This window comes from Tursiops truncatus, chromosome 14 (assembly GCF_011762595.2).
Source record: "Tursiops truncatus isolate mTurTru1 chromosome 14, mTurTru1.mat.Y, whole genome shotgun sequence".
NCBI classification, from domain to species: Eukaryota; Metazoa; Chordata; class Mammalia; order Artiodactyla; family Delphinidae; genus Tursiops; species Tursiops truncatus.
Genome location: NC_047047.1, coordinates 37,597,933 through 37,610,078, shown reverse-complemented (window position 1 = coordinate 37,610,078; position 12,146 = coordinate 37,597,933). Strand labels below are relative to the sequence as shown.

The following is a 12,146-nucleotide window of genomic DNA, read 5'->3' as shown; positions in this document are numbered from 1 at the left end:
ATTAAAAAAAAGAATGGGTATATTCTTTTTAAACAGAAAAGTGTTTTCTTCCCCTAATCTGCTTTATTTGGTATTCTCAAAACTGAACTTAAATTCAATCAATTATCTACTCCAACATAAACGGGTTCTCAGCACACAATCAACCAAAAGCAACATATAAAAATTCACATCTACTTAGATATGTAATGGCACACTCTGGTTTATAAGAGTCACCAAGATATCTTTAACAAACTTTATCTGTAAAACTATATTTCAGGGGAGACAGATAAAAGCTAAGTCTAAGTAAGTCTACAACTCTCTAATACCTGTTGATACACATAAAACATTAAGATCCTTTTAAAGCAGTATTTTCAGTTTATTGTAAACACACCTTTGTCTCCGAAAATCCTTTAATTTCACATATTAAATCCTTGCTTATTTTGAAAATTTTCTTTTTTTGCTTTTGTATTTCTAAAATGCAAACCCAGAATATTTAAACCTATGAAACCATCATCTAGAATTAACAAATGTTAAGATTTTGCTGCACTTGTCTGTTTTTCTTTTAAACATAAGATCTAAAACTTATGGAACTTTGTACCTTTCTTCAGCGCCATTTCCTTCCTTTGTTCCTTCTTTAGAGATAATCATTTTCATGACTTTGGTGTCTTTTCCTGTCTGTATTTTCACAGCATGTGTATGAATTTCATATAGTTGTGTGGTTACTAAATTTTATATAAATAGTATATTGTAGAAATCCTTCTGCAGTTCGCTCTTTCCATTTGACATAGTTTCTTTCCCTCGGCTTCACTGAGATATGATTGACAATTGAGAGTTTTAAAGATCTAGCCATGTTGACATTATCCAGTTTCTTCATTTTAACTGTTAGTTTTTCACACAATATGAACACTACATTTTATCAAAGGCTGATAAGTCTACTAATTTTTTTCAGGAAGCAACCGCTTAATCTTTTTCACCTTTATAGGCTGTTTTGTAGCTCAACTGGATCCTCCCTAATTAACTTTTACCTATTTCTATCACATGTTGTAACCAAAGAGTAAACTTTTATGGTTTTAAAATTTGGCAATTATCCTTCTGTTAGATCATTTACTTGATCAAGGGTTTGATTCTATGGGTTAAACAACGAAGCATCAAAAGGAGGGGAGAAAAGCATTCTTATTTAAACCATCTCTGACACAGACACCTCATAATCTTTAAGTTGGCTTTTATTCCAATTTACAAATAAATAATTTTCTCTTGTGGCTTTTTTTTTTTTTTTTGTGGTACGCGGGCCTCTCACTGTTGTGGCCTCTCCCATTGCGGAGCACAGGCTCCGGACACGCAGCCTCAGCGGCCATGGCTCATGGGCCTAGCTGCTCTGCGGCATGTGGGATCTTCCCAGACTGGGGCATGAACCCGCATCCCCTGCATCTGCAGGCAGACTCTCAACCACCGCCACCACGGAAGCCCCTCTTTTGGCTTTTATACACTGCTTATTGTTTAAAACGTTGACAAATACACACCCACTAAATTAGGTAATGGTTCTGTATCCTGACAATAAGACCAGAAATACTTTGGAACTTGAAAGAAAAATAAGGTGCCTGGGTTCCACCCTAAGGGTCTGGGATTAGAGCAAGTGTGTGAAGTCTTGAAATACAACTATACATTTTTTATTTGATTTATTTAAAGGGTTGTAATTGTATCATATAATAAGCAACCAACAAAAGGTAGAAAGAATGGTGATGTGAACTATTTATGGCCAAAGCCCATTTTAGCAGTGTTTTGATTCTCTTCCTGAGAATATCTAACTGGATAGACTTGCATATAAAACAGTAACAAATATTAAGAGGATAAGGTACATCAAAGATCCATGCCTAGTAAGTTATTTGGTCAAGATACAACTTTATCAGATTTTTTGAAGTGATGAGCATTCTACACATAAATGAATAGTTCCCACACTATCACCATTCATTTCCATCTCCCCATAAATCACGTTCCTTCCTTTTCAGTCATCCTTTTTGTTGTAATTTTACTCTCTAAAGTTATTGCTAGTATTTGCATCCTTTTTTTAATTTGTCTTAATCCCACTGTCCTTACATAATATATCCTTTTCTTCTTTTAAAAAATATATTCCTTTATTAACTTAAAACCCCAGGAGGGGTTAAAAAAGGCACAAAGGGAAACGGAGGAGAGAGAAAATCTGGCATCTCCCTGTGTTACTAACTGAATGGTGAAAGTATTTTAGTTGCTAAGCAATAGATAAAAGAGTTCAAGACACTTAACACAGTACTGGAGAAAACACCCAACTCCAACATTTTTGTTTCCCTGGCGTCCTACTTGGCTAAAAATAGAAAAATGTTTATAACAGAAGGTAGTCCTAATATTACAGTGCTAATTATTCTACTATACTACCCATCTAGGCAAAAGTTCTATCTACAGATTAAAGGCCACCCTTCTAATAATTCCTTCCTCTCCAAAGTTACGAAATCCTTTTCAAAAAAGTTAGGCTACATACAGGTGAGTTTAAAGCTTAATTAGCATAATTTCTACTTGCTATTTTAAGTACATATTTTATGACAGACCAAAGCCAAACAAAAACTCCCCACCAAACCATATTTTAAAACAATGAGTTTGGGCTTCCATGGTGGCGCAGTGGTTAAGCGTCCGCCTGCCGATGCAGGGGACACAGGTTCGCCCCGGTCCAGGAGGATCCCACATGCCGCGGAGCGGCTGGGCCCGTGAGCCATGGCCGCTGAGCCTGCGCTCCGCAATGGGGGAGGCCACAACAGTGAGAGGCCCGCGTACCGCCAAAAAAAAAAAAAAAAACCACCCCAAACAATGAGTTTACATCACGTATGTGAAATCATCTTCATTATACTTTCAAAGTCCCCTTTAAACAGAATGGCTCCTAAATAGCAGTCACCGCTAACAGGTGCTTTACAAAACCTCATCACTAATCCTCCAGTCTCTTGCAAGGTAGGTAACTTTGTAGATGAGACTCTAGAGGAATGACTAGAAATCTTACTGGAATAAATTTAAGACATTTAACACTAAAAACATGTTTTCCGGGCTTCCCTGGTGGCGCAGTGGTTGAGAGTCTGCCTGCCGATGCAGGGGACACGGGTTCGTATCCCGGTCCGGGAAGATCCCACATGCCGCGGAGAGGCTGGGCCCGTGAGCCATGGCCGCTGAGCCTGCACGTCCGGAGCCTGTGCTCCGCAACGGGAGAGGCCACAACAGTGAGAGGCCCGCGTACCGCAAAAGAAAAAAACAAAACATGTTTTCCACTGCAACCTTCAACTTTTTATTCAAAATAAAACCCCCAAGAAGTGGTATATAAAAAAATTGAACAAGGAAGTTTAAAGATATCACTTTCAGAAAAGGGGTTCTTAACTGCCTTTAAGCTCTAAGCCTGTTCCCTTATCCACAACAAATACCAACTTACTGATTATTCTTTATGCAACTGACTTGTCCCATGAGAAATCTAACCAGACATAAAATTCTTACTTTTGGTAAAGTTAATTTTGTCTTCATAAATGGAAATATCTGTAAACACTTTTCTAAATCTAGTCTTTATTCAAAAGTCAAATTTAAAACAAATCATTAAATCTCGACACTGTGAAACATTACTAAAGCAGTATTACAACATAGTCTTCATAATTACTTCTGTTATAAGCCTCGAACACTGGTCTATTTAGTCATCATACTTCTAGATGCTGTGAACCAGGTTAAAAAAGAACGAAGACTAAAGAGCAGTGGCAGCTTAATGATGTGATAAAATTAAATGCCTATCTTCCTAATGGCTTATAGACTTATGCTTCTAATATAGTCAAAGTTGAGCCCAACCTTACTTCATGTATTTCAACCTTACTGTCATACTTTCTTCCAAAAGCAGCTGCTTTCCATACATCCATGCTGGGATGAAATGGAGCTTAAAGCTCCATGTTGAATGTATGGTATGTGTAGTAAATACGGATACTTTTTCAGGAATGCTTTTGGAGACAAGAACACTGATCGAAAGCGCCTAGGAGTATAAAACTGCACTAACAAGCTTACAAAATCACTGTAATTTTTTCCACTCATACAACTTTCATGGCCCTTTTTCCCTTTAAATTTTTTCTTTATTATAGTGAAACCAATGTTAGATTTCAGAAGGGAACAGAAATACTTATGCACTTGCTAATATTTATACATCATGTTTTTTGGACTATCTATAAAAGATACTACTATATCCACCTTTCAGAGGTTTCTAAAAAGTATCAAACTAGCCAGGGTTTAACTATGCAAATATAAATTAATGGCTTGACGATACATTATCTACCAGAAATGCACTTTTTGGCAACAAAATTTTACTAATAAGATATCTGTCATGTCACCTTATAAGATTTTTTTAATCCAGGAACAGAAACTTTTACTCGTTTAAAACTTTATTAGGTCCACAGGGTGCAGATTGAAGATTGTCCAGTTTCTTGTACCATAAAAAAATTTTTAAATTTACAAACATGCCTGTTTTTTTTTAAAAAAAAACCCAAACCTTAAACTGATCAAAACATAGATTAAGTGTAAGATAATTTCCTATTTTAACAGTTAGCACTTTTACAAGTGCTAAAATTCAAACAATGTAAAGATACCTGGTATTGTGGGATATTTAAAACAAGTTTTATCTGTGAAGTACTTCTGCAATTTAAATGTTTCAAAAACAGAAGACTCATATTAACTCCAAATACATTAAATATATAAGGGACATACAACCTCTAATATCTACAAAACATTTAATACATTGGGCTATATCTTTTATTAAATGGGGTAAAGGTTGCTGAAGAACAGAACAAGTATAATAAAAATATTCCAAAACTTCCCACTCTAAACCATTTCAAAATGTAATGCAATTTCTTTCTCCAGACCACCTCTCAGAATATATAATTCCAATTTAATACAAACTATGGGATATTTTTAAAAAGGTGGTAATTTAAAATTTTATTCTAAACTCAACAACTTTATTACTCTGCAATAATGTTTTGATCAGCTACTTTACCTGGGCTCCTTCTCCGTGGTATAAGCAATTCACCACGTTGTCTAAAAGGTTGATATCCAGTTTTTGGCTGAAATCAAGCAGCTGGCGAGCTGCATGGTCTGCTAACATTGTCATAATTGCTGGCATAGATTACTGAAAATAAAGAGAAAGAATTTAAGGCGCCTATGAAGTTTTGATATTGTCAAAAAGTTTCTACTCAAGTTATTTTACTTCAACCATGTTCTTACAAATATTTTACTTTGTATTTCAGAGATTTTACCTAAACAACTGACATAGTAAAAGCAGATAAATGCTGAAGTTACTTAGGTACTCCACAACTGCATTCATCATTACGGTTCACTTTATTTTTACACCCCAGAAAAATCATACTGTTCTTTCTACTAACATGTATATAAAGTTACCCTAACCCGTTTTAAAAATGATTATTAAAGAATTTATGGTCCTAAAACCTGATACAATTTAAAATCTTGATCTCGAAAATTTTAAATACAGATGAAGTTCAAATGGATCCCCGCCCCCCGCCCCAAGTAAGGTCTTCTAGTTCAGTAAAAGCTCACTTTCCCTCATTTCATGTTACCTTAATTTTTAAGATATATTGAAGACGCTAAAAATTAAATGTGGTATAAAGATTTTCCTATATATAGCAATGATTAGCTAACAAGTCTAACAAATCTGGTGTCCTTAACCTCTATAGAACTTAAGCTTTTGCACTCAATTAAACCATTTATATTTGTTTCTTTCATCCATGAATTTGTGGAGATTTAAATTACAAGCGTACAAGCTCCTTCAATATATGTTCTAGGAAAAAAAACTATGGTTAATATGTCAAACAAGATTTTTTTTAATTTCCAAGTACTGACTGGCAAAACAAAAAGCTGTAAAATCTTGCTATTTTCTAAATAAGACTAAATTCTACCATAACAGAAAAATGAGCTTCTTCACCTCAAGTAACGTACTGGCTAAAACCTACTGGTTCATATGCAATGGTACCCCTTTAAGAGGATTCTACTCCAAGATGCTGGCACACATGCACATTCTTGTTGCCCAGCCTTATAAAAATCTTTCCTTTTGCTTTTTCTTCAAAGCCAGTGCCACTTAAGTCTGACTGGCTAAATCAGCACTCCTCAAACTTTTTGGGGTTAAGATGCCTCACAATCAGAGGAACAGGATAGCTGTTGCCAAATTTAAAAAATTCACAACTTGTATACAATTACAGACGATTCAGGACACCATGAAAGCCATGCATGAAACCTTGAGCTAAGTACCCCTGGTTTACTGTACTTAGACCCAACAAGGTCAGATGGTCATCTCTACTTCTCCCTCTCTTAACCTTCCAAGATCAGGAAATGGGTGGCTAACTTAATTACATTATGTTTGGACAAAGCAGCTTGTTAGGAAAAAGGCGTTATTTCTTGTCTATTTTATAACAGGTAAAAAAACGTTAACAATGGCAGCAATTTTAAGTCAAATGTTTTATTTAACGATAATATCAGTTACAACAAAGTAGAAGTCTGAAGGATCAGTTAGGTTAGATATAATGTAAAAACTGAGAAATTATGAGTTCGAGGAATTTTATTCCTCTTAAGTCCTTCCATCCACTGTTGACAGTAAAAACTGGTGAGATTTCAAAAATTTCTACAACAGTTATTAAATGTATTTTTAATGCAAAATACCTGACATACACAACCTTTGATCTAAATACTAATAGGAAAAAGAAAATATATATTTCACAAACGGAAGTGTAAATTTACCCCATTGAAGTGCCATACAATTTCAAAGGATCAGACAATCTTAAAAATTGAGGCTGAAAAGCAATGTCCACAAAACCAAGATCTATATACATCAAATGTTTTCGATTGGGGGGGTTAAAAATTGAACGAACTTTTATCCTATTTCATCCTATCATAATTTAATAGCCAAAACGAGAAAGAATAAAGTGACTCTAAAAAGTTTCATTTTCAAGCACATTGTCCTTACAAAAATGAGACAAATTCCTGTGAAAAAAAATCAGGTTTAGAATAGAAGCTTGTGTTAAATACAGCAGGGTATGCCACCCTAAAAACTAGCGGCTATCTTCGAAATGACCTACCTATTCTCGAACCGTACGTAGTACAGAAATGGCGGCTTTCTAGTCAATGCCAAGCACATTTAGTCTCCCAAATCAAACAGCTTCCAAAACATTCTTTCCACTAACAGCAGTGTCCCACGCGCTTAAGATACACAATCAGGCAGACAGCAAACAGCCATAGCGGGAGAGGTGAAAGAAACCACAAAACCTTTTCCTTCTCCCTGGGACACTCAATCCTAAATTCCACTCACTGTATAGCAAATATAAGGTATTATCCAGCCACGTGGTGACTCTACAAGTGACTACCAAAATACCTTCACTGCCACTTCAAACTGAATAGGCAGGCAACTACACACTGCCAGCTCCCATCCAAAACCCAAAAAATCATAACCGTTAATGATAACTACATAGTAGGTCAAAAAACAAGTCGCTGCAAGGAGAAAGACTGCTACTTTAGATTGTGTGGGCAATTGCCTGCTTCATTGAGTAGAAACACACCTCACTAAGGCCCGCCCTCCCCTCTCTTCCCACCCGAACCGATGTGCAGCACTTCTAACTATAGCATACTGGAGCACGCACTCACCCCGCCCATACTCGGGAGAAGGCATTTAGACCAGGCGCCTGAAGTTCACCGCCCCATTCTCTATGCAGCATGGCCTCTGCGTGGTCAGAGGAGGTCCGGACTGGGCAAATCTCTCATGCTTCCCCCAGTACACCACTTTCTCCCACCCACCCCAAACTCAGACACGGGAATGAAAGAGAATCAGGGTATTATCCACTGTACAATGCCAGCAGTAAATGAGTCGATCACTTTACACACGCAAGTCCCCCCAAACAAACTACAGCACAGAACCTCATCTGCACTTCCCTGAAAAATCAACTAACCTTTCCTACTTCTAATTCTACTCCGTAAAAAACCAGAGATTCTGAGTTTCCCTGCAGGAGGAGCAAGGACTTAAGAGCCCCTCCCTCCCGCGATCCCAAGCTCTCCACCGAGGGGCCACGTGATGCAGGCGGACGTTTCAATGCTGCTGCACTAAATATTTCTGGAAACTTCCACTCCTAATAATTTACAGAAATGTTCCTGAAATCACCCCAACTTCTCCCCAACCCAAGGGGCTGGGTAAGCCCTTCCACCCCCGCGCCGGGCCCCACTTCACTACCACGCTCCTTGCCTTCCTCCACCGCTACCCGCACACGCGAATGACCCAGCAAGCGCTCCCCTCCCGCGGCAGCCTCCCCGCCTCCATCCCCCAGCGGCAGAAGCGGCTCCATTCAATCGCAGGCTCTGCTGTGGGCCCGCCGCCGCCTCCCCGGTTCGCCTCCCCGGTTCGCCTCCCGCGGCCGCCGCCGCGCCCCACGCCAGCCTTCTCCCGCCCTGCCGCCCGACCCTCGACCCCGAAGACACAGTCGACTTACCCAGAGATTGAACCAACTGCTTCTTCCTTCCTTGTCGGGGGATTAGGGCGAGGGAGGATGGGGGAGGGAGAGGGGAGGAAATCAAGGTGGGTTTCACAGTTTTCCCACCTTAAAAAAGGAAATTAAAAAAACGAAGAGGATAAGAGCAAAAAAAGCTCAACAATATTTACTATTTCAGGGACACCTCCCCCCGATACACACACCCGCCACCCCCCCAAAAAAGGAGAATTAATCTGTGGAATAAATGCTCCCGCCTGGCTAGGGAGTGAGGGAAGGGGGAGGGGAACGGGGTCAAGTCCCAAAGATTCTGCCCCAGGGAGACCCTCCAGCTACAGGCGGCAGCAGGAGCGGCAGGAGTAGGGGCTGTAGAGTCCACACGGCCGGGGGACGCTCTGCTGCCAGTTGCAGTCCGACTCCCCCCTACCAAAATACGGCTCCCTCACGCGGCTCCGGCGCTGGGCCCCCCCCACCCAGGCTCGCCTAAACTTTCCCCCCTTCTCCTGCTCCTCAGCGACTGGTGGTTCCCCCCTCCCCCTCTGGGTGGTTGCACGGACTGCAGCAGCAAAGACTGGAACAGGCACCACCGCCGGGGCTGTAGCTACTGTTGCTCTTGCTGATGCTGTAGCTCCCGCTGCTCCTGCCGCGGCCGCTGCAGCCGCTTCTCCCCCTCCTCCTAGTGCCTCAAACTCGGAACCGGTTGAAACCGGTTCAGACTGGGAGATTCCATCTCGGTTGAGTTTTCAGCCCATGGCGCCGCGGAGCGTTTGGAACCTGGGCCTCCGCCCCCAGCCCGCCCGCCCATTGGCCGGTTCCAGCCACAGCCGCGCCATCAGCCTACCTCCTACTGGCCAGCTCGCCCGTCAATCCCACCTCAAGGCTCCACACAAGCCCGCCGCTTCGTCCCCCGCCTCTTTCCAGCAGCGATTTGCCCGCAGAGTGGGGGAGGGGAAGAGGGGCGGGTCGCAAAGGAGCTAGGAGGAGGGTGGAGGAGGAGGAGGTGGGACGAAGAGCTGAGCCCTGCAGAGAGGAGAGCGAAGAGAAGCCGCGCGGAGGATTGGTTCGAGCGAGCTGTCAATCAAACGTAGCCCGCCCTCGACTTCCCGCCCCCTCCCGCCGCTCCCCCTCCCAATGCTTAGCCCGCAGGCCCGGCCTTTCCGGCTCGCTCATTGGCTGGGCGCCTTTGGTGACGAAGAGGGTGGGGCGCAGCTCCTGAGCTGGTGGTGGCGCGAGTTTGAGCGCGCCGCGCGGTAGCCCGCTTTCGCTCGGCTTCTCCCGGACCCGCGCTGGCCCGCCCCCGCCGGCTCCCGCCAACATGCGGGGCCTGAGCCTGTCGGGATCGGGACCCGCCCCTCTGATGGGGGCTGCGCTACTAAAAGGGAGGGCACAGCGAATTGTTTTTTTAATCGGGGAAGGGTGGGGTGGAAAAAAGGAGCGAAAAGAACACAACGGAGGCCAACTAATTGTAGGCCCCGGACCTCTAATCCATTTTAAAGGCCTGGGTTTGGGGCCAAGATGTTGAGAGGTTGGGGTGAGGTGTGGGGTGCGCACTCTTGGCGCCTCGTGGTTTTCTCGGAGACATGGGAAAGATACTTAGTTCTTGGGCAAGTCTCCTTCAAATTGTAACTCGGTTTCTCCCTAGGCTGGAATTTGGCTTCTTTAACAACCGATCCTTCCTAAAAATTAAGATGCTGTAATCCCTGTAATTGGTTTAACATCGTCTGTTTTTTCTGGGTGAGCTTACATGCCAACTGCCCTTGATCTTCCCCTACCCTCGGTTTTTCCTTTCAGCATAGCTGCCCTTCGCATACTTCATGATCACCAAATAGTATTTTCTTTGAAAGTCGCACGCATTTGGCCCTTCATATGGTTGCCTCTCTTGTCCCCAAGTGCCCCTCCAAGTAAGCTTTATTGATTGTTCTTTGCTGAAGAAACACCAAGCAGCCCACCAAAGTTTAGAAGGCCCATTGTGCCACCAAGAGGTTGATAAATGATTTATTAAATCAACACTCTTTTCTCCAGCAAATCCTCACTCACAGTGGACAAAGGCTTACACCAAAGCATAACTCCCTCACCCTCCAATAGATTTACCAAAATGATATTGGATTACTTTCAGACCTGAGATTTTTATTCATTGCCTAACCGAACAATATCAAGCCAAAATATATAATATATATTATACATACACTGATCATATGGAATACCTACATTCTATTACCGGAAAAGTGGGGCTGTCCTGTTTTTTAAAAAGTTTTTCCCTCCGCATTTTCAGCTTTTGGAACAGGCCACTGTTTTTTTTAGATGGCAGAATAATACGAATACAAACGGCATAAGACCTGACTCTGCTCAGAATGTGACCTTGGGCAAGTCATTTCACTTCTTTGGGCCTCAGTTTCCTTCTCACCCATTAATGAGGCTGATATCACCCATGCCTGTCTCATCCATGTAAGGGTGAAGCAGATGTGAAGGAGCAGTGCGACTCATAAAGCACTTTGTGGATTGTAAAGTCCGAATTGTCCCAGTTTGCTGACCCCTTCTTTGGTGCTTTTCATGTGATCTTTAAATCATATCCCTTAGGAGGTCTTATCTGTCAGACCATAGTGAATCAGATATAAATATTTAGCCCATTGTTTTTGCCTAGAGTTAGCCAAAAAGGGCAAAAAGAAGTGACAGGAGCAGATAATTATGTTTGATCACTGTATTTTCAGAATCAAATTCAGAACACAGGTTTGACATATTTCTAATCATTTTCTCATTGCCTTCATTTGTTGGAGTCAAACAGACTTCAAACCTTGGAGTGGGATATGAATAAGGAAATGTAAGTAAACTGTATTGAGTGCCTGCCTGCTATCTAGCAGGCTGTTACAGACCTTTCTGTACAGTATTTCACTGAATTCTTATAGCAACCCTGTGAGGTAGTTACTCTTTTCCTGGTCCTACTCTTGCTTCCCCGCACCCTCTATCACACATACTTACACATACGCACAGGTACACACCACCCCACAGGAGCTGAGTCAACTTAGAACCCATGTTTGTGTTCTTTTTACTAGTTCACATTGTCTCACAAAACAACATTCATCAGAAAAAAGAGAAACAAACTCATAAATTCCTTTTTACTACTTGTTACTTATTTCTATTAATTTTTTTAATTTAAAAAGTAATACATGATCATGATTAACAACTCAAACAATAGAGAATGAAGTATCTATGGTAAAAAATAAAAGTCCTCTTCGTATGTCCTCCCCCTCAGTCCCCAGTTCTTTTTTCTGCTCTGGGATAATCATCATTAAGGGTGTGATATGTATATTTTGAGATATCTTCTATGCATTTACAAATATACTTGCTTTATGTTTTGTTCAGCATATATGACATACTATACATATTATTTGGTGGCTTGTTTTTTACTTAACAGGTCAGAATGTATAACTCCACTTCATCCTTATTGACAGCTCCATTGTCTTCCCCATCTTCTCAGTACTATAAATTACTCATCCAGTCCCCTATTGAGGACAGTTAGGCTATTTCTCATTTTCTCTCTTAAAAATAATGCTTCAGTGAATATCCCTGTACATTTATCTTTGAGCACAAATGTGAATATATCTCTAGGTTCATATCCTAAAAGTGGAACTAGTGTGTCAAAGGCCATGTACA

At 41.3% G+C, this 12,146-nt stretch overlaps 1 protein-coding gene across 2 annotated transcripts in view; it reads right to left on the bottom strand.

Moving 5' to 3' along the window:
• The window catches only part of XPO1 (exportin 1), a 44,084-nt gene extending 34,858 nt beyond the window's left edge, over nt 1-9,226 (bottom strand). Inside the window, exons 1-2 of one of the 2 annotated variants that reach the window (XM_019942884.3) lie at nt 8,499-9,226; nt 5,012-5,143 (exon numbers count right to left, since the gene is read on the bottom strand). In XM_019942884.3, the coding sequence (XP_019798443.1) occupies nt 5,012-5,137 (126 nt within the window). In that variant the 5' untranslated portion in view covers nt 5,138-5,143; nt 8,499-9,226. Of the gene's footprint in view, nt 1-577; nt 712-5,011; nt 5,144-8,498 lie in introns of those variants that run through there. The other variant, XM_033838481.2, reaches the window with a different exon arrangement.
• Nucleotides 9,227-12,146: the final 2,920 nt, after the last annotated feature.